The following is a 20,971-nucleotide window of genomic DNA, read 5'->3' on the forward strand; positions in this document are numbered from 1 at the left end:
GAAAATATTATTATTCATTGACAATGCACCTGGTCACCCAGGAGCTCTGATGGAGATGTACAAGGAGATTAATGTTGTTTTCATACCTGCTAACACAACATCCATTCTGCAGTCCTTGGATCAGGGAGTAATTTCAACTTTCAAGACTTCTTATGTAAGAAATACATTTTGTACAGTTATAGCTGCCATAGATAAATGATTCCTCTGATGGATCTGGGCAAAGTAAATTGAAAACCTGGAAGGGATTCACCATTCTGGATGCCATTAATAACATTCATGATTCATAGGAGGTCAAAATATCAACACTTACAGGAGTTGGAAGAAGTTGATTCCAATCCTCATGGATGACTTTGAGGGGTTCACGACTTCAGTGGAGGAAGTAACTGCAGATGTGGTGGAAAAAGCACGAGAACTAGGATTAGAAGTTGAGCCTGAAGATGTGACTGAATTGCTGCAATCTCAGGATAAAATTTCAACAGATGAGGAGTTGCTTCTTATGGATGATCCAAGAAAGTCATTTCTTGAGGTGGAATCTACTGCTGGTGAAGATGCTGTGAATATTGTTGAAATGACAACAAAGGATTTAGAATATTACATAAGCTTAGTTGATAAAGCAGTGGCAGGGTCTAAGAGGACTGACTCCGATTTTGAAAGAAGTTCTGCTATGGGGAAAATATTATCAAATAATATCACATGCTACAGAGAAATCTTCTGTCAATCGATGTGACAAACTTCATTCTTGTCTTATTTTAAGAAATTGCCACACTCACCTCACACTAACCTTCAGCAACCACCACCCTGATCAGTCAACAGCCATTAACATCGAAGCAAGACCCTCTACCAGCAAAAAAGATAATGACTCACAGAAGGCTCAGATGATGGTTAGCATTTTTTAGCAATAAAGTATTTTTTAATTAAGGTATATACATTGTTTTTTAGACTTCATGCTATTGCACTCTTAATAGACTACAGTATAGTGTAAACATAAATTTCATATACATTGAGAAACAAAAAAATTCATGTGACTCCCTTATCTCAATATTTGCTTTATTGTGGTGGTCTGGAATGCAACCAGCAATATATCCAAGGTATGTAGTAAACTCTTATTAGATACATGGTTTCCACATATCTTCTCCCCTTCTATAGGTTGTCTCTTTATTTTGTTGATAAAGTCCCTTGATGCACAAAAGTTTTTTATTTTGAAAAAGTAAAATATATACATTTTCTCTTTTGTTTCTCATGCTTTTGGTGTCATATCTATAAATCCCTTGCTGGAAACTAGGTCCCAGAGCATTACCTCTATGTTTTGTTCTAAGAAACTTATGGTTTTAGTTCTCACATTTTGGTTGTTAATCATTTTGAGTTCATTTTGTATATAAAACAAAAAAACCAAACCCATTGTCACTGAGTCAATTCTGACTCACAGCGACCCTATAGGACAGAGCAGAACTGCCTCATAGGGTTTCCAAGGAGTGCCTGGTGGCTTTGAACTGCCGACATTTTGGTTAGCAGCCGCAGCTCCTAACCACTATGCCCCTAGAGTTTCCAATTTTGTATATGGTGTGAGGTAATTCAATTACTCTCGATATAATTTTGGTTTTGGCATAAGAATGCTAGAAAAAATTGTATTGCATATCCAACTTTGTTTATTATACTATTCACCTCTAACACTACCCGTGTACTCATATGCTAATTACTAGAAACCTATGAATTATCATCAATCAGTTCATCATAGCTCAACCATCTCTAGATGGCCTAATAAAAGTCAAGTTTCTGAACATTTAAGAATGTGCATTATTTTATTCATTCATTCAACCAATATTTATTGAGTGCTTAATGGTTTTTTTTTTTTTTTTTAAATGGTTAAGCACTTGGCAGCTAACCAAAAGGTTGATGGTTTGAACCCATCAGTGGCTCCACAGGAGAAAAGATCTGACAACCTGCTCCTGTAAAGATTTCAACCTAGGAAACTCTATGGAGCAGTCCTACTCCGTCCTATAGGTTCCCTATGAGTCAAAATCAACTCGACAGCACACAGCAACGACAACCACATGCCAAGCATTATTTTAGGCCCTGAGCTACAAAAATGATCAAGGCACATTCTTGGTCTCATGGATCATATATTTTAGCAGAGCAAAAGAAATTATTAAAAACAAACAAACAAAATAAGCAGGAGTAGATAATGACAAGCACTATGATGAAATTTTTTGTTTTGATGATGAAAGTATAAGGAGACAATGTGATGATGACTAGAGGGTTCCTTTGGTTGTCAAAGAACACTTCGTTTACCAGAGAGGTAACATTTAAGCCAAGACCTACTTAACAAGAAGGAGCAGCCAAGTCTTTAAAATCTCCTCAATATTAGATGCCTCCTGAACTCTACTTGTGATGGTTAAATTTGTGTGTCAACTTGGCTAGGATATGGTGCCCAGTAATTTGGTCAAACACTAGTCAATACTCTGTTAGGAAACAGTTAAACCAAAAAACCAAACCTGCTGCAATCTAGTTGATTTTGACTCATAGTGACTCTATAGGACAGAGCAGAACTGCCCCAGAGAGTTTCCCAGGTGCACCTGGTGGACTCGAACTGCCAACCTTTTGGTTAGCAACCACAGCTCTTAATTGCTACGCCACCAGGGTTTCCATGAAGTAGTTACATGTGACTAAATCAGGGGCTTTAAGGAAAGCAGATTACCTTTCATGATGCGGGTGGGCCTTCACCAATCAATCTGGTCTTGTTTTGGCCTTAAGAGCAAAAAGGGCATTTCTCTAGGGTATGGTCTGCCTCTAGACTGTAGACATTTTGCTAGAACTTCCTCAGTCTTTACTCTTCCCATCACCTAAAGGTACGGATTTTAGGACATAAGCCTGCAGCAATTTCCAGCCTGTCACCTGACCTTTCTTCTGAGATGCCTCTGGGTAAACTCAAACTGACAACCTTTTGGTTAGCAACAGAGCAATTAATCGTTTGTGTCACCCAGGGACTCTCTCATATGTCATTAGGGAATTGCAAACGAAAACAACAATGAGATACTACTACACATCTATGAGACTCGCTAAAATTAAAAAAAAAACTGACAACGCCCAATGCTGGCGAGGATGCAGAGCAACGGAAACTCTCATTCATGGCTGGTGAGAATGCAAAATGGTACAGCCACTTTGGAAGACAGTTTGACAGTTTTTTACCAAGCTAAACAGTCTTAATTATAAGATTCAGTAATCACGCTCCTAGTTTTTTACCCAAATGAGTTGAAACCTGATGTCCACAGAAAAACCTGAACACAAATGTTTATAGCAGCTCTATTCATAATTGCCCCAAACTGGAAGCAATCAAGATACTCTTTCAATAGGTGAATAGATAAACTGTGGTAAAGCCATACAATAGTACAATTCTTGTATGAAGATATTATTATCATATCACACTTGATGGCACTGGGTTGGGTAGTAATATTGTTTTTATCATATATTATTTTTATCACACATTATTCAGTGATAAAGAGAAATGCACTATTAAGACATGAAAAGAACACTAAATACAAATTACAAAGTGAAAGATGCTAGTCTGAAAAGGCTATATACTGCATAATTCCAACTATATGACATCTGGAAAAGGCAGAAATACAGAGACAATAAAAACATCAGTGGTTGCCAGGGGCTTGGAGGAAGGGGAGATGGATAAATGGGCAAAGAACAGGGACATTCGGGCAGTGAAACCATTTCTCTAGAATGCTGTAATGGTGGATATGTGACATTATACATTTGTCAAAATCCTCAGTATTGTACAACAAAAAGAGTCAGTCCTAAGGTAAACTATGGGCTTTATTTAATAATAATGTATCAACATTGATCCATCAACTTGTAACATATAGCACACTAATACAAAATGTTAATAAAAGGGAAGCTGTGCATGGGCGAGAGGGGACATATGGGAACTCTGTACTAGCTGCTCACGTTTTCTGTAAACCAAAACTGCTCTACAAAAAAAAAAAAGTCTATTAATTAAAAAAAAAAAAACCAAGCCCCCAAAGGATTTCCCTTACAGATTTTAAGACTAGTTTTAAAATATCTTTAAATGTGAACAAATTACATAACAACTCCACACACAGCTCTGTCATCATTACTGTATCAAGATATTATTAGCATAGTACTGTAGCAATACCGGAAACCCTGGTGGCATAGTGGTTAAGTGCTACAGCTGCTAACCAAGAGGCCGGCAGTTCAAATCTGCCAGGTGATCCTTGGAAACTCTATCGGGCAGTTCTACTCTGTCCTACAGGGTCGCTATGAGTCAGAATCGACTCGATGGCAGTGGGTTTGGTTTTGGTTTGGTAGTGATACTGGAGCCCTGGTGGTGCAGTGGTTAAGAACTTGGCTGCTAAACAAAAGGTTGGCAGTTCAAATCCACTAGCCACTCCTTGGAAACCCTATAGGGCAGTTCTACTCTGTCCTATAGGGTTGCTATGAGTTGGAATCAATTCAATGGAAAGGGGTCTGTAGAAATGTTGTTGTTGTTGTTGTGTGCCATTCAGTTCATTCTGTCTCATAGCAACCCTACATGGCAGAGCAGAGCTGCCCCATAGGGTTTCCTAGGCTGTAATCTTTTATGAGAACAGATCACCACCAGGTCTTCTCCCACAGAGCTACTGGTGGGTTCAAATCGCCGACCAATGCACCACCAGGACTCCTTGTAGCAATATTAATATTCCAATATTGTTGAATGTATGAACCAATCTATCAAATTTCAATCATACACAATGAATTCTGCAGACTTTATTTCTGTGTTATAGTTTATAGGAGGAAAATCAATGCCATTAAGAAGGCATAAGAAAAAAACAATCTGAAAAATCTGTACTTATTTTTCTGCCACCTACTCTAAAAAAAAATTAGAAAATTCTCCTAAGACACTCTAGCAATTTTAGTAGGTTTCAAAACCCAAGGTACTTTCAAAGTTAATCCAGAAATTAGAATGAAAAAGTTCCCAAGTATCTTGTATTTACAAATGATGGTAAAAATTTTGTGGCTCATTTTAACCACCTTACAAAAGTATAGGCAATTTTTAATTATAAGCATAGTCAAAATTTAATATTAATAAAGAAGAAATGTAAATAATCTTTAAAAATTTCTATGATTTTTCTACTCAGTTGCTTTACATTCCTAATCATAGAGGGGAAGCCCTGTTCTTGATTTTTTGTGGCAGCAGTGAAAGTGTTTATAAGTTACTACTTAAACCTAGCAACTCTTTTTTTTAATTTAATCTTATGGGGGGGAAAACAAAAACAAAAACTAAGAAAACTTTCACCTTAATACATTAACCTCTTACATGACTCTCTCCCGCTGAACAACTTTTACGGATTTGTCATGAAATTATATACTATTTACAAGTTTTCTTCTATTACACATGTTCACATATTTTACAACTATGTGATATTCTAACGTATTACCACACTATTTGCTTAACAATCTTCAGCTGTTGCCTTGTGGCGTCGAAGTGTGAGTACCACAGTATTACCCCACGAGGTGTGAACATCCAGATCTGAACAGCCAGCAAAGAGCCAGGATTTTAAACAGCTACATCAGCTGAACATTTGGAGAGGCTTAAAGAAAACTGTAGGAAGGTGAGGCTTGGAAAAATTCCCAAGGTTTAGGAGTTCCCCACAGCCTTGTTATTGCTGTTGTTGGCTGCTGCTGTTTATTTTTTTAAAAATTGAACTATGCCTCAACAGTGTACAAATCCTAAGTGTATAACATGATAAATATTCACAGAGTGAACCACAGCCTTTTAGACAATGTGACAGTTACAGTTAAAGGCGCAAGGAAAGAGCAAGAAAGGCCTTAAAATCGAAGTTTAAACTGAGTCTTCAAGGAAGAATAGAGATTAATCAGGCAAATAGAAGATAACATGAACACAAAGAAGGGAGATATGAAAATTCTGAAAGCATGTACAGGGGGAACTATCAACATTTATGCAGTGGAGACTGGTTACTGACTTTATAGATTCATAGCAATTCTTCATAAACTTAGAATTTTAAGCCATTAGATTTACAGCGAAAATCTTTTACCATTACATTAATTTTGTATTAGTTTCAGGTGTATTCTACATGTTTTCTTCTGTTTATGCAACCAAACCAATCTACCTTATTACTTACAATAGAACTCCCCAACACACCGCAGTAAGTGTACAATTCGTTGTTTTTTTTTTTTTTTTTAATGTTAAATTTCTCCTTGGTGGTCACTATGAAATACAATATTTTCTTATCTTTACTATCATTATTTGCTTTCCACTATTTCCTAATTTCTATTTTTTTAAATCTAAAAATATTTTATAAATTTAGATCTAGTTCTAAAGCCTAAATGCCATTTTTAAATCCCATTTCAAAGAGCTCTTCCAACTGTTGCTTTAGTGTTTAAAAGTCTAATAAGATCAATTCCTTTCTGATACGATTTTTTTGGTGATGAATTTTTCATATACATTCCATTTATGTTTATCATGGCTTATAAAACATTCCATTTGCAATTTAACTGATAGTATGTTAGACCCATGAATTCACTTGGGTAGCACTGTGATTATTATTATATTTTTGTATTCTTCTCATCAATAGGATACACCTATTTATTCATTTACTGAAGGTGTTCTTTATTTTCTCCATTAATGTTTTATTCTATTCTTTCAGTATATTACACGTTATGCTACAATAAATTCTCAAGTATTTGTGCTACCTATGAACAGAATTCCTTCTTTTCTTTATATTTTCTCTTTAGATGGTTATTACTAATACATATAATAGCAATTTAATCGAGATTTTTCTTATATCCTACAACTTTTGTATTAGGATTACTTTCCAGGAATGAATGTATGAAATATTCAGGAGACTTAAGCCTCTGTGGTGAAATATAAACCTCTCCACCATGCCACGCTGCTCCCCAGATTTCTTCCAAGCTAAGATCGCAAGTCATTAAGTGAAAAATTTCAGACATTACCACCCTTACAAGATTAGGCTTCTCAATCCATACTACCATAAACATTTTCATAATTCTTCCTTTAAGACAGATTTCTGGTTATATTTGAATAATGTTTTATGAAGACATCCTAGTTGGGAAAGATTATTACCCTGAAAATGAAAAAAAAATTTTTTTTTTTTTTAACAATTTGTACCAAACATATCTAATTACTGGCAGGAACTACACAAATAATACCTAGTAGAACTGCCTCATGGAAAAATATTAGGCAGATGATATCAGCATAAAATTTTAGCTTCTGTTGTAATGTTTCCAGTGTCTCAAAAGAACAATGTTATAGATAGACTAGCGGAGAAATCCTGTAAATTTTTTCTATATAGGATCAGATAGTAAATATTATAGGCTTTAAGGGCAAGCAGGCAAATAGAGGATATTATATAGGTACTTAGGTAACAAGAGAGAAAGCTAATTTCTAGAAAAATTTTATGGAGAAAATTCAAAATATAATAATTCAGTATAATTTTTTGGTAATACAGATCTATTAATGAGAAGAATGGAATTCTTTTTCTTGAATAACATTTTGCTTAATTGGGGTTAAAAGTTATTGTCCCCTATCATCAAATAAAGTACAAATGAAAAACTATTCTTAGCTCACAGGCCATACAAAAACAGGCAGTTTGGTCCATGGCCACAGTTTACCAACCACTGAACTAGAAAATCAAATAAATCACAGGTATGTCACACATGCAAACATACTACTGTAAAACACTATACTTATTAACATTATAAGTTATCCAAATCCTACAGGCACAAAAACAAAACAACCTTTGCCGTCGAGTCGGTTCTGACTCACAGCGACCCTATAGAACAGGGTAGAACTGGACCATAGGATTTCTAAGGCTGTAATCTTTATGGAAGCAGACTGCCACATCTTTCTCCCATGGAGTGGCTGGTGGATTCAAACCACCGACCTTTCGGTTAGCAGCCGATTGCTTAACCATTGCACCATCAAGGCTCCCAAATCCTACAAAATGGGTATAAATATAACGTGGATATTGACTTTAAGGGACTTCAATATGACACCGGATAGATTTAAAACTAGTATTCTATCTAAAATAAACACTAGTTATTTAACTAGCCATGCTTTTGTTTGCCTTCTTAAAATTTAGAATTTAGGGTTTATTTGATAGTCCTTATAAAATTTTTAGAGAAAAAAAAAAACTGATGCTTTCTTTTTCTCTTGACAACATTCTTGGTAAGCAGAAGTGCAGGTAGTCCCCAACTTATGATGGGATGACTTATGGTGGGGTTCCATCCCGATGGCTCTGTCATCAGTCAGTCTGAAATAAGCTGAATTTTTTTTTTTTTTAATTTTCATTATTATTGCCTTTTATTATCACTATCTTTATAAATCCAATCTTTGTGTTTGGGGGCTAGAAACGTTACATATAAACTTATATTTTAATACATAAAACCAAAAACCAAATCCGTTGCCGTCAAGTCTATTCCAACTGATAGTGACCCTACAAGACAGAGAAGAACTACCTCGTAGGGTTTCCAAGGCTGTAAATCTTTTCAGAACAGACTATCACATGTTTCTCCTGTGGAGCAGCAGGTGGGTGTGAACCACCAACCTTGTGGTTAACAGCCAAGCGCTTAACCACTGCACCACCAGGGCCCTATTTTAACAAAAAAAATTTTAATACATACATTAAAAAAAAAAATACACAAATCATGGGAAAAAAAAGGACGGTCTTAAGTGTGTCTTCATCAAAATTCAAATACATCATAATCTGGGGACTACCTGTTGTTCATTATTCTATTGACCTTAGAGCAAAACTCAAAGCTAGTATTATTCTCCTCAAAAGAGGCCACTGCATAACTTAAATATTTAAAGGGTTTGCTAAAGCCTTTAAGAATTTGAAGAACAAATCTCTTGAATCTAGTTCGTTTTTCTCCATCCCACCTCCCTTTTTCTTAACATTAAGAATAGTTTTCCAAGAATCCCTGAAGAAGAACAGTAGAAGCTGGGTATATTAGTTATCTGTTGCTGTCTTAGTTATCTAGTGCTGCTATAACAGAAATACCACAAGTGGATGGATTTAACAAAGAGAAATGTATTCTCTCACAGTCTAGTAGGTTTGAAGTCTAAATTCAGGGTGTCAGCTCCAGGGGACAGCTTTCTCTCTGGAGGAAGATTCTCTGTTATCAATCTTCCCCTGGTGGAGGAGCTTCTCAGGTGCAGGGACCCCAGATCCAAAGGATGCACTCTGCTCCCGGTGCTGCTTTCTTGGTGGTATGAGGTCCCTCAACTCTCTGCTTGCTTCCCTTTCCTTTTGTCTCTTGTGATATAAACAGTGGTGCAGGCCACACCCCAGGGAAACTCCCTTTACATACATTGAATTAGGGAGTGACCTCAGTAAGGGTGTTATAATCCGACCCTAGTCCCTCTTTAACATAAAATTACAATCACAAAATGGAGGGCAACCATACAATACTGGAAATCATGGCCCAGCCAAATTGATACACACATTTTGGGGGGGACATAATTCAATTCATGACAACTGCCATGTAACAAATTACCAGAAACTTTGTGGCTTAAAACAACACACATTTATTATCTCACAATTTCTGTAGGTCAGGAGTCTATGCTAGCTGAGTTTTCTACTCCAGGGTCTCACCTGGCTACAATCATGGGGTCACCTGGACTTCACTCTCATCTGGGGGCTTAAATGGAGAAGAACCCACTTCCAAACTCACTCAGGTTATTGGCAGGATTCATTTCATTGTTGTCTGTCAGCTAGAGGCCAGCCTCAGCTCCTCAAGGCTGCCCACAGTTCCGTGCCACTTGGCTCTCTTCATAGGCAGTTTACAGCTTACTTCTTGAAGGCCAGCAGGAAAACAAGAGTGAGTGTGCTAGCACGAAGAAATCTTATATAATTTAATATAACCATGGGAGTGACAACCATATTCTATTAGGAAACAAGTCATGGGTCTGCTCACACTCAAGAGGAGAGGATTACGGAAAAGTGTGAACAAGACAGGGATTATGGGCGCCACTTTAAAGACTGTTCAACATACTGGGAGAAATCAATTGTGCTTCATATTCTTCGAGCAGAATGTCTGGGCTGACACCCTCAGAATTTTCAATACCAGGTAGCAATTACCTTCTTAACCTTTCTCCCTCCACAATGGGGTGGGGTGGGGGTGGGGGGTCCTTAGGACTTAGACCTGAATAAACGTTTGTTTATAAGCAAATGAGGAGCCCTGGTGGCACAGAGTTCAGCTGCTAACTGAAAGGCCAGCAGTTCAAACCCACCAGCCTCTCCATGGGAGAAAGATGTTGGCAGTCTTTTCTTAGACCTGAATAAACATTTGTTTATATGCAAATGAGTTCTTACAAGTTTGTCTAAATGAGGTTTATATACTTCCACTCACTTAAAACTCATGCCTCTTAGTATTTTGTTCTTTAATCACTGAACAAATAGTAAACGGCAAATTGGCTTCTGAAATGCTGTCTTCATTATACACATTATCTAGCAGTTGCCACAAGGATTCTGACTCAGCCACCCTATAGGACAGAGATTACAAAGCCGTAATATTTACAGAAGCAGATTGCCACATCTTCCTCCTGCAGAGAGGCTGGTGGGTTCGAACCACCAGCCTTTCAATTAGCAGCCGAGCACTTAACCACTGTGCCACCAGGGCTACTTATACTTATCTACATTAGTTCAATTATTAAAATCAAGTATATGTAGTAAAGGAGCCAGGCACAAAGTATGTACATATGTTAAAGTGTCCTGACTAGCATTTTCTTAAAGGGTAAACGTCAGTTTATCCCTTACCTAATTGTCGAAATTCTAAAATACTGTTACGTATTCCAAATATGAAGCCAACTCTTTGGATGTATTTAGATATGCAAGCCCCTTCTGGGGGATTCTATAGCATAAGTAGAGAGTTCTGAGTAAAGAATTACTTTGTTTTGTAAATCCCCCTGGGATTGTGAAGATATATGCAATTGATACATTTTTTGGTGTATATTTATTAAACAATGACAGGAAAAGGACCAAGGCACTTTAATATCCATGGCATCAACAGCAATAGGCAGATTCCACGTTAGTTTTTTTAAAAAAAAATTCAAACACTCATATTTTACTGTAAGAAGAAAAGTACTAACCTGTTCATAAGACATTCCATTTTCCTAAACTGTAATATTCTTTCAGGTCAGTAGTAGATTAAAATAAAGGAAGACAAAACATACAGAAGTAGAAAGTTGCAATGGAAGCAGAAAGGATCTGAAAACAATGAATTTTTCAAATATTCTGTAAAGCGCTACATTATATGTATCATGCACCTAAACTTCTTAGTGATTCCTAATTTTAAACTCTACACTGGAAAAGCTTCCCAAATAACTTGAATTCCATATATTATGGGCCAGAAATGTCAGTTCTACAAATCTAGAGCCAGCATACTCCTTGCCGTATTTCCCTGCCAGTAAACCTGACCAATGAGGAACAGAAGGCAAATCAAAAACACAGACAGCTCACTATAAAACTGGTTCCAGTGAACTCTGCAGGGTGGGGTTACATCCCATTGCTGTTAAGACACTATAGTCCTTCTTAAATCCCATTTCAGCCCAAGAACAACATGAAAGACCAGGTGTTTTGGGACCTTCTAACACATAGCTCCTTCTAGGCAGGACTAGCTGAGTTCAGGGTATCCAGTGCCACCAAAGACAGAAAATAATCCAAGCCAAGAGCAAAGACAAAGTTGTCAGAAACAACTCAAGTTTCCCCCAACATGCCAGATACTTAAAGCCCCCACATCAGTCTGGACTGACACCGATGAGTTTCTGCAGAAATAGGACCCATTTTTGAAGTATGGATGAAGCCAAACTGACACGACTGTAACCTATGTGAAAGGGAAAAACAACGTGAAATAAAAATAGAAGGTGCCAAGTCATTCCTAGAAATGAGCTCTATTGCTAAAGTGGTGCTCAGTATCCATTATATCACCTAGTACTTTTATTTCCTATCACTCTGGTACCCAGAATTTAAACAATTCAACCCTAAATTTTTTTCTGCACCTGTATCCTCATACTAAAAACAAAAGCAGTTGCCACCCGCCTGGGGTCCTAAATGCCAACAAGCGGCCATCTAAGATACATCAATTGGTCTCAACCCACCTGGAGCAAAGGCAAAGGAAGAACACCAAGGTCACACGACAACTAAGAACCCAAGAGACAGAAAGGGCCACATGAACCAGAGACCTACCTTATCCTGAGACCAGAAGAACTAGTTGGTGCCAGGCCACAATCGATGTCTGCCCTGCTAGGGAGCACAACAGACAACTCCTGAGGGAGCAGGAGGCCAATGGGATACAGACCCCAAATTCTCATAAAAAGACAATACCTAATGATATGAATGCGACTAGAGGAATCCCAGAGACAATGCTCCCCAGAACTTCTGATGGCACAGGACAGGAACCATCCCCGAAGACAACTCATCAGGCATGAAAAGGACTGGTCAGCGGCGGGGAGAGAGATGCTGATGAAGAGTGAGCCAATTAAATTAGGTGGACACTGGAGAGTGTGTTGGCAACTCTTGACTGGAGGGGGGATGGGAAGATAGAGAGAGAGGGAAGATGGCAAAATTGGCACGAAAGGAGAGACTGAAAGGGCTGATTCAATAGGGGGAGAGGAAGTGGGAGAAGGGAGTATGATGTATGTAAACCTACATGTCACAGACTGATTGGAATGGTAAATGTTCACTTGAAGCTTAATAAAAATTAATTAAAAAAAAAAAAAAGCAGTTGCCACATCAATTCCAACTTACAGCAACCCCCAAGTGTTTTAGAGTAGAACTATGCCCAACAGGGCTCTCAATGGCTATGATCTCTGGGAAGCAGATTACCAGGCCTTTCTTCCAAGGTGTCTGAATGGATATGAACTGCCCACCTTTCAGTTAGTAATGGAGTACTTAACCATTTGCACCACCCAGGGACTCCTCATATAGCTGGTATCTATCTCAAAGGCATAAAAAAAAAAAAAAAAAAACCCCACCATGTACAACAACTTCACCCTACAAAAAAGCAGACCTTTTTTTATTTTATAACCACTTTTAAATCGCTTCTTTTCAATACAAGTTTAAGTAGCTGAGAAAGAGTTTAGATATCTACTGTTAAAATCTACTACCCCAGCTCAACAGATTTAATTCCTTTTACCTTATATTGGAGAAAATACCTATTTGTTCATTTGTGGGGTGGATATCTATTCTGAGCAGTCATCTAAGGAAATCCAACAGGTGGGCTGTCTCATATCCTTGTGTGAAATATTCAGCAAAGACTCTCTTTTCAAACTTAGCTCCTCTTTTCCATGGGCTTAAAAAAAAATTATTAATTTTTTAATGTTGATTTTGTTTGAATCCTATCTGTGCGTGTTCCTCAGGAAAAAAATTTTTTTTCTATTATAATACACAGAGCTTATTTGTGATCTGAAATCATCACTTGGAAGCAGCAATGGAAAATAACAGTGTTAGAAGACCTGGATTCCTCCACTAGCTCTGTGACCTTGAGTAAGCCTTAACCTAAAAGGGAAATAATATCTGCTCTAATACATAACAGCAAATTACTTCATTTACATAAAAATTGAAATACCTGTTTTGATTTTTTTTTAAGATATATGGGGAAAGATTCTTCTTGTCATTCTTTTCACAAGAAGCCTGGTGGTAAAGTCAGGAGACCTGTGTTTCTTGGATTTTAGCTCTGTTGCTTGTTAGTTGGGTAACCCTAGGCAGGTTATTTAAGCTCCCTGCACTTCAATTTACTTGTGAACTTGAGACAATCCCCACCTCACAGGATTGCTGTAAGGATGAAAAGAGGTAATTCAATAAGCATACATTCAACATATATTTATCTAGCAACCACTCTGTGGATGCTATAGTGGTTAAATGTCCTTTTGCCCATTATGTGCCATATACTGTGCTAGACTCCAAGGATTAAAAGAGAAGACAGCCAAGACATAGTAAAGCTTTGTGCAAAGCTATGGCAAGAAAATACTGTTTTCTACCCATGTACCTCCTTGGAATCAATCACAGGAAATCTGATGTGTTTTTTTGAGTTGTTACAGATGAATTTGCAAGACTCAATCCAAGTACAAAATGTCAGATCTGTATCAGAAGATGATTCTCAGCTAATAGAAAACAGATTTCAAGTTTAGCTGTTCACCAGTGAAACGTGCCTGATACACACAAGATCACAAAGGAAACAAAGATCAGAGGTGATGGCATACTATGCCACACACAATATATACCTAGTACAGGACCTGGCATAGAGTAAGTGCTGAAAAATATTCACTGAGAAGAACTGAGTTTGAATCCCAACTCTGTCACTTCCACACCGAGTGACTGTGGGTAAATTATTAACTTCTCTGGACCTAGTTCTCTGTAAAATAGAAATGTGTCTGCTTTACCTACCTCATAGGACAGTTGTGATCGAATGAAATCACATCAGAACGTATCTAGCACTAATAAAACAGTAACTACGCGACACGATGAGTACTGCCACTAACAGCTAAAGCCTACTTGTTGTAGAGGTAAGAAGTTAATAATGAAGCATCAGGAAAGGAACAGCATCGAGATATGGGGAAAAAAAAAACGCCCATATTTTCTAAAAATGCCATCTTCCCTAATGAAAGGAGCTGGTCATTGCAGGTGCTGTGCCTTTTCTACTCCAGGTTTTCTGCCTCAGGCTCCGCTGAGAAGCATCTTCCAAGACTGAGACCGCAGCCGGCGCAGCCGAGTGCAGAACGTGGGTCCAGCAGGTTAGAGAGGCCGAAGCCCACCTTCAGCCCTGGCGCTGAGAAAGCGCCACGGTTAGGTGCCTCTGCAGTCAGCCGAGCAAGAGGGCGAGGACGCGCGATCGCCGCCGCCTTCCACAGCGGGAAGCGACCGTCCGCACGCCCACCTCACCTCAACCCGCGGGAACGCAGCCCGGACTTCGCCTCACACCTCCAGCCTCGCCCTGCGCTCCGGGACCGCCGCGTCCCCAGCCTCGTCCCGCTCCCCAGTCCCTTCCTCCCCGAGCGAAGAAGAGCGGGAAGCCGGGCCTAGGCCAGCAACTTACTCACTGTCCGCCCGGTGGGCGCCTGCTGCGGAGTCGGCCTAGCCTCCGAGCGCCGCCGCTCCCAGGGCTCTCGGGACTTGTGTTCCCTCCGCGCCCCACTCGCTGCCGCCGCAGCCTCTCCAGCAACGGACGTGAGTGGCAGGAGAAGCGAAGCCGAGACACGCGGACGACCCCGGGGGGGCGGGGCGACCGCTTGGACACGCCCCGGGCCCGCCACCGCTCTCCCTCGAGCGAAGGACGGCGGGGAGATGAAACCAAAGGAGGAACACAGGGACTAGAACAGGCCCCGGTCCGCAGCGGCGGCCCCGCCCCCGGCCCCTCCCCGCCGCACACCGCCTGGCCTCCGCGTAACTCCGCCTCTGACCTCGGGGCGCCCAGCTCACTTTTGGGAACCGGGCGCGCACGCGCACTTCCAGGTTTGTCCGACAGCTTCAGGCTGCGTAGTGTAGAAGGAGGTGTCGCGAGAGTTGGGCGCGCGCCACCCCGTGGGGATTGTAACTATGGCGAGCCTGGGGACTGAGGCTGAAGAGGAGCCGCTCTTAGGCGACCGCACACCCGGAAGCAGGTGAGCGGATGCTGATGGAAGGTCTCTCACTCTCCCCACGCTGTTGAGATTGGCCCTTTTCCGGGCGTCAGCTCACCGGATCAAACTCTCACTTCCCGTGTGGTGCCGGGGTATTGCGAGCGGGAGGTGGGTCGTGCAAGCCCGGAAAGTGCGCTCCCAGTGCTGGAGAGGGCGTCGGACGGCGTGCGGCGCGGCACGGCGCAGCGCTGCGAGCCCACCTGCTCTTGTGCAGATGTTGGAGAAGCCGTAGCCGCTTCTGAGTCGGAATCGACTCGACCCCAACGGGTTTGGGTTTGGTTTTTTAGCCGCCTGTTTGACACGTACTTTGACATTGTTGCGGCACCCAAGCCACTGCTTTCTGTAATTGGCCTTTTACAGCTGGTCACTTACTGTCCACATTTCACTAAGGTTCCAAAATAATGGTTTTAATCTATAGTACTGACCTACCCAATTGCTTGCTGACTTCTAGATACTTTGTTATCAAGTAAACCTGTTTAAAGTGGGTTCACCTTTGTCCTATGCCAAATGTATAAATAAAAACTAATTTTTAAGCATTTAAGGGATGACGTGCCAGATTTTTTTTAATATAATTTTATTTTGTTGTTGAGAATATACACAACAGTTGGTACATGTACCATTTAGTGGCATCGATTACATTCTCTGAGTTAGTGTAACCATTCTCACTATCTTTTTCTGAGTTGTTCCTTCCCCATTAGTGCAAATTCACTGCTCCCTAAGGTTCCCGTCTATTTTAATTTGATCACATATTTATAGTTCTTAAAAGAGCTTGATGCTCAAGGCAGACTTTTTTTTTTTTTTTTTTTTAACTAGTTAAGCTAAACTATTGTTTGGTTTTAAGAAGACTTCAGGGAATATTTTTGGTTTCCAGTTTAAATATTTTCTCAGGGCAGTAGTTTCAGGGGTTCATCCAACCTTCATTGCTCTAGGAAGTCTGGAGTCTGTCAGCATTTGAAATGCTATTCCGCATTTTCCCCCCTTTTGATCAGGATTTCTCTGTAGACTCTTTGATCAAAATGTTCAGTAATGGTAGCTGGGTGCCATCCAGTTCTGGTCTCATGACAAAGGAGGTAAAACTGGTTCATGGAGGCAAATAGAGCCACACATTCTATTTCCTCTTCCTGTTCCTGACTCTGCTCCTTCCTCTGGCCCAGACAAATAGACACCAATTGTTGTTCCTTAGATGGCCACTTGCAAGCTTTTAAGACCCCAGGAAGGAGTAGGAGGTAGAACATAGGCACTAAACATGTTATTAGGCCAACTAAGTGGGATGTCCCATGAAACCATGACTCTAAACCTCCAAACCAAAAAACCACATCCCATGAGGTTTTTGGTTGCATGTAATCAGACTCAGCACCTATTCTTTTTTTTTTTTTATTTTTGTCATTGTTGTAAATATATCTATCACAGCTTTTTACAGGTGTGCAATTTATTGACAGCCATTACAAAAATTGGCTGCACAACCGTACGCTTGATTAATGCAATATTTCCATCACAGTTAACCCACCCTTTCCCCCTCCCTCCCACTCCTGGTAACCACTAATAAACTTTGTTCTCTGTACATTTGTCTTTTTATATAATTGAGGTCCTACAATATTTGTGCTTTTGTGATTGGCTTATTTCACTCAGCATAATGTCTTCCAGTTCCAGCCATATTGTAGCATGTATCAAGACTTCATTTCTCCTACTGGATGAGTAGTATTCTATTGTATGTATGTACCACATTTGGTTTATCCACTCTGTTGGTGGACATTTAGGTTGTATCTATCTTTTGGCTATTGTGAATAGTTCTGCAATGAACATTGGTATACAAGTCTCTGAGTCTCTGTTTTCAAGCCTTTTGTGTATATACCTTGGAGTAGAATTGCTCAGTCATTTGGTAGTTCTATTTTTAGTTTTTGAGGAACCACCACACTGTTTTCCACCTTGGTTGTACTATTTTGAATTCCCACCGGTAATGGGTAAGAGTTCCAATTTCCCCACATCCTCCCCAATATTTGTTGTTTTCTATTTTTGTATAAGCCATCTTAACCCATTGCCGTCGAGTCAATTCCGGCTCGTAGCGACCCTGTAAGACAGAGTAGAACTGCCCCATACAGTTTCCAAGGAGCTCCTGGTAGATTTGAACTGCCGACCATTTGGTTAGCAGCCGTAGCTCTTAACCACTATGTTACCAGGGTTTCCAAAGCCATCTCATTGTGGTTTTGATTTGCATCTCTCTGATGGTTGAGCATCTTTTCATGTGATTGGTGGCCATTTGAATATCTTCTTCAGTGAAATGTCTATTCAGGTCCTTTGCCCACTTTATGGTTAGTTTATTTGTATTTTTGTTAAGTTGCTGAAGTTTTACATATGTTTAGATTATTAGGTTCTTGTCAGATATATGGTTTCTGAAGATAATCTCCCAGTTGGTAGCTTGTCTTTTTACTTTTTTGGCTAAGTCTTTTGATGAACAGAAGTTTTAATTTTTATGAAGTCTCATTTATTTATTTTGTATTTTGCTGTTTATGCTTTTATCATATTAGATAATTCATTGTTAAAAAGTAGGCCTGAGAGCATTGCTGTTGCTTTTTCATCTAAGAATTTTATAGTTTTAGTTTGCACATTTAGGTCCTTAATCCATTTTTAATTTGTTTTTGTATATGGTGTGAGGCATGGATCCTGTTTGATTTTTCTGCATGTGAAGATCCAAACATGCCAAATTTTGACCCTTGTAATTCTGTTTATTTTGATGCTAATTTATTTATGGGCAATGGTCTAGAATTGTTACAGTCTGTCTTTTACCACAGAATTAGATATGTAGTTTTACCTTTTAGGAAAATGGATTTCAGTGTCATTTTATTTGAGACATATAATAATTATATCAAGTAAATAATAAATACATAGTTATACTACCGCTGTCTGGGACAATGCTAGTTTTTTCACATTTGTTTCCCTTAAGCTACAAATCTTTATTTTCACAATTTTATTTGAAACCCTTTGGATAATGTATTTCTCTGGTCCCTGATTTACTAAACAGAATATACAGAATGCAATCTTTATGTGATTACTCAAGATCATTAAAATGAATATCAGTACTGAAAAATGTTGTAGTATGTAGATTGATGTCTTCAGGGCTTATTGAGGAACTTGAGACTATTTGCTTTTATAATAATTGATTCTACACTGCTATACTTTTCATGTTTTATGTCTGTTTTTTAGTTTTTTGTGCCTATTCTGTTTCTGACTTTCATATTTTGTTATTGTTATAGTTGTCAGCAATCCCTCTTCTAATTTCATTTTGGGGCTTCTAGTCTACTGTACACTTGAAAACCATGTGTATATGCTTAACAGAATTGTGTGTAGTTACAATGTGAGACTCTGACTGAGGGCTAACCTCTCTTGTGAATGAAGTGCCTGAGCTTGCGTGTATGGACTTTGTGATATTTGGATTTCTCAGAAGACTTCTTCCTGGCTCTTGACTGTTTTCCAGAGAGATTGTTGTTCTGTGCCATCAAGTCGATTCGGACTCATAGTGACCCTGTAAGACAGAGTAGAACTGCCCACATATGGTTTCCAAGGAGTGGCTGTTGGATTTGAAGTGCTGACCTTCTGGTTAGCAACTGTGGCTCTTAACCACTGCACCACCAAGGCTAATTAATAGACCATTAATACAGGTCTATTAATGAGAAGAATAGAATTGGGGGGGTAACATTTTACTTAATTGGAATTCAAAATTAGTGTTTCCTATCATTAAATTGATTGCAAATATTGATCTATAAAAAAAGCATTCTTAGCTCAAGTACCATACAGAAACAGTGCATCAGACTTGACCTCTAGGCTGTAGTTTGCTGACCTTTTTTGCCTCTGAATATCCTAAAATGTTTGGTGGTACAGGTGCTTGCAAATTTTCTTTGCAATTCTAGCCTGTTGTTGTTGCGTGCCATCCAGTTAGTTCTGACTATAGCGACCCCATGTGACAGAGTAGAACGGCCCCGTATGGTTTTTTTGGCTGTAATCTTTGCAAAAGCAGATTGCCAGGTCTTTCTCCTGAGGAACTGCCAAATGGGTTCAAACTGTCAACCTTTCAGTTAGCAGCCAAGAACTTAACTGTTGTATCAGCAGGCTGCTTTAATTTTAGCCTAGTCTGTGTAAAAATAATATTAGTAGGGTTTCTGTAATTATAAAGCATGTCTTTACAGAATATTCTTGGTTTATTTCTGTCTTCTTTTTTATTCTATGACTGTTACACCATTATGCTGTTGTTATCCACCTTGAATATGGACTCTTTTTGCTCTTCAGCAGTCCACTGAAGCTCTCTCTGGTAAAAGTGTCATTTTATTGTCCTTCGGGAAATCCAGAGTGTTTTTTTTCTTTTTTGCAAATAATCAACTGCTGCTTGTCCAAGTTTCATTGTATTAGATCTGTTGTAGTAGATCTTCTACTAGAACTACTGAACCCAAATGCAGCATTTTTTATTTGATCTTATTAAATTTTATCCAATTTATTTTGGTGATCAGTTCACTCCAGTATACTGTGTATCCCTCCTCGTTTTTAAGTTACTTAAAATTTTGATAAGTATGCCATCATTTGGGTTATAGTAATTTGTAATGAAAATGTTAAACAGAACAAAACCCTCTAGCATTACAATTTTACTTGGAGAATCTCAAATGGAGAACTAATGCCAGAATACAGTAGTGGTAATACAAAATAATCAATAGTACTAAGTGAATCACCTTGGAAGTGCAGAATTCCTTCCTTGCCCTGGTGATAGAAGGAAGGAACCTCACCCACGTGACACTGCTTTTGAATCATCAAACTTAAGACAATTAATAAAAACGGTGACTTGATTGAAGGATAAGTACATTCTTTGTTCCAACTGTATTTAGCATGGTAGAAAAATAAATTTCTTCACTAAAGTTTTACTTTTTTAATTAAAAATAAGGAAGAATTAAAATTTTATTTTTTTATTTTGAAAAATTTCAAGCCCACGGAAAAGCCGAAAGAACAGTATAGTGAACACCTGTATGCCCTTATGATTAACTGTTGTTAGCCCTTTCCACACTGCTTAAATCTCCGTTTCATCATACGCAGACACGCACACATACACACGCATCTACACCTACCTTTTTTTGGCCAAACTATCCAAAAGTAATTTGTGGACATTGTGACACTTCATCCCATGTACTTTAGCCTGTGTCTTCTGAAAACAAAAACATTCTTCTGCACAACCACATCACTGTTACCACACCTAGAAACGTAATACTAACTTAAGAATATTATGCAACACGTGGTCTATACTCAGATTTTTCCAGTCGTAGCACTTAACCA

At 39.0% G+C, this 20,971-nt stretch overlaps 2 protein-coding genes across 20 annotated transcripts in view; one reads left to right on the forward strand and one right to left on the reverse strand.

Moving 5' to 3' along the window:
• Window positions 1–15,327, reverse strand: part of ABHD18 (abhydrolase domain containing 18) — a 53,055-nt gene extending 37,728 nt beyond the window's left edge. For 2 of the 15 annotated variants that reach the window (XM_064285352.1, XM_064285346.1), the window contains exon 1: window positions 87–302. Coding sequence is in view for 5 of the 15 variants with exons in the window: in XM_064285338.1 (XP_064141408.1) it covers window positions 311–383; window positions 9,718–9,739 (95 nt within the window). In the remaining 10 variants the exon portion in view is untranslated. The other 13 variants (XM_064285338.1, XM_064285339.1, XM_064285349.1 and 10 more) reach the window with 13 other exon arrangements.
• A 172-nt stretch (window positions 15,328–15,499) lies between these two features.
• The window catches only part of MFSD8 (major facilitator superfamily domain containing 8), a 49,077-nt gene continuing 43,605 nt past the window's right edge, over window positions 15,500–20,971 (forward strand). For 3 of the 5 annotated variants that reach the window (XM_064285332.1, XM_064285336.1, XM_064285337.1), the window contains exon 1: window positions 15,629–15,643. Coding sequence is in view for 2 of the 5 variants with exons in the window: in XM_064285335.1 (XP_064141405.1) it covers window positions 15,579–15,643 (65 nt within the window). In the remaining 3 variants the exon portion in view is untranslated. Of the gene's footprint in view, window positions 15,644–20,971 lie in introns of all 5 variants that reach the window. The other 2 variants (XM_064285335.1, XM_010590541.3) reach the window with 2 other exon arrangements.

Source organism: Loxodonta africana, chromosome 5, assembly GCF_030014295.1.
Source record: "Loxodonta africana isolate mLoxAfr1 chromosome 5, mLoxAfr1.hap2, whole genome shotgun sequence".
Lineage (NCBI taxonomy): Eukaryota > Metazoa > Chordata > Mammalia > Proboscidea > Elephantidae > Loxodonta > Loxodonta africana.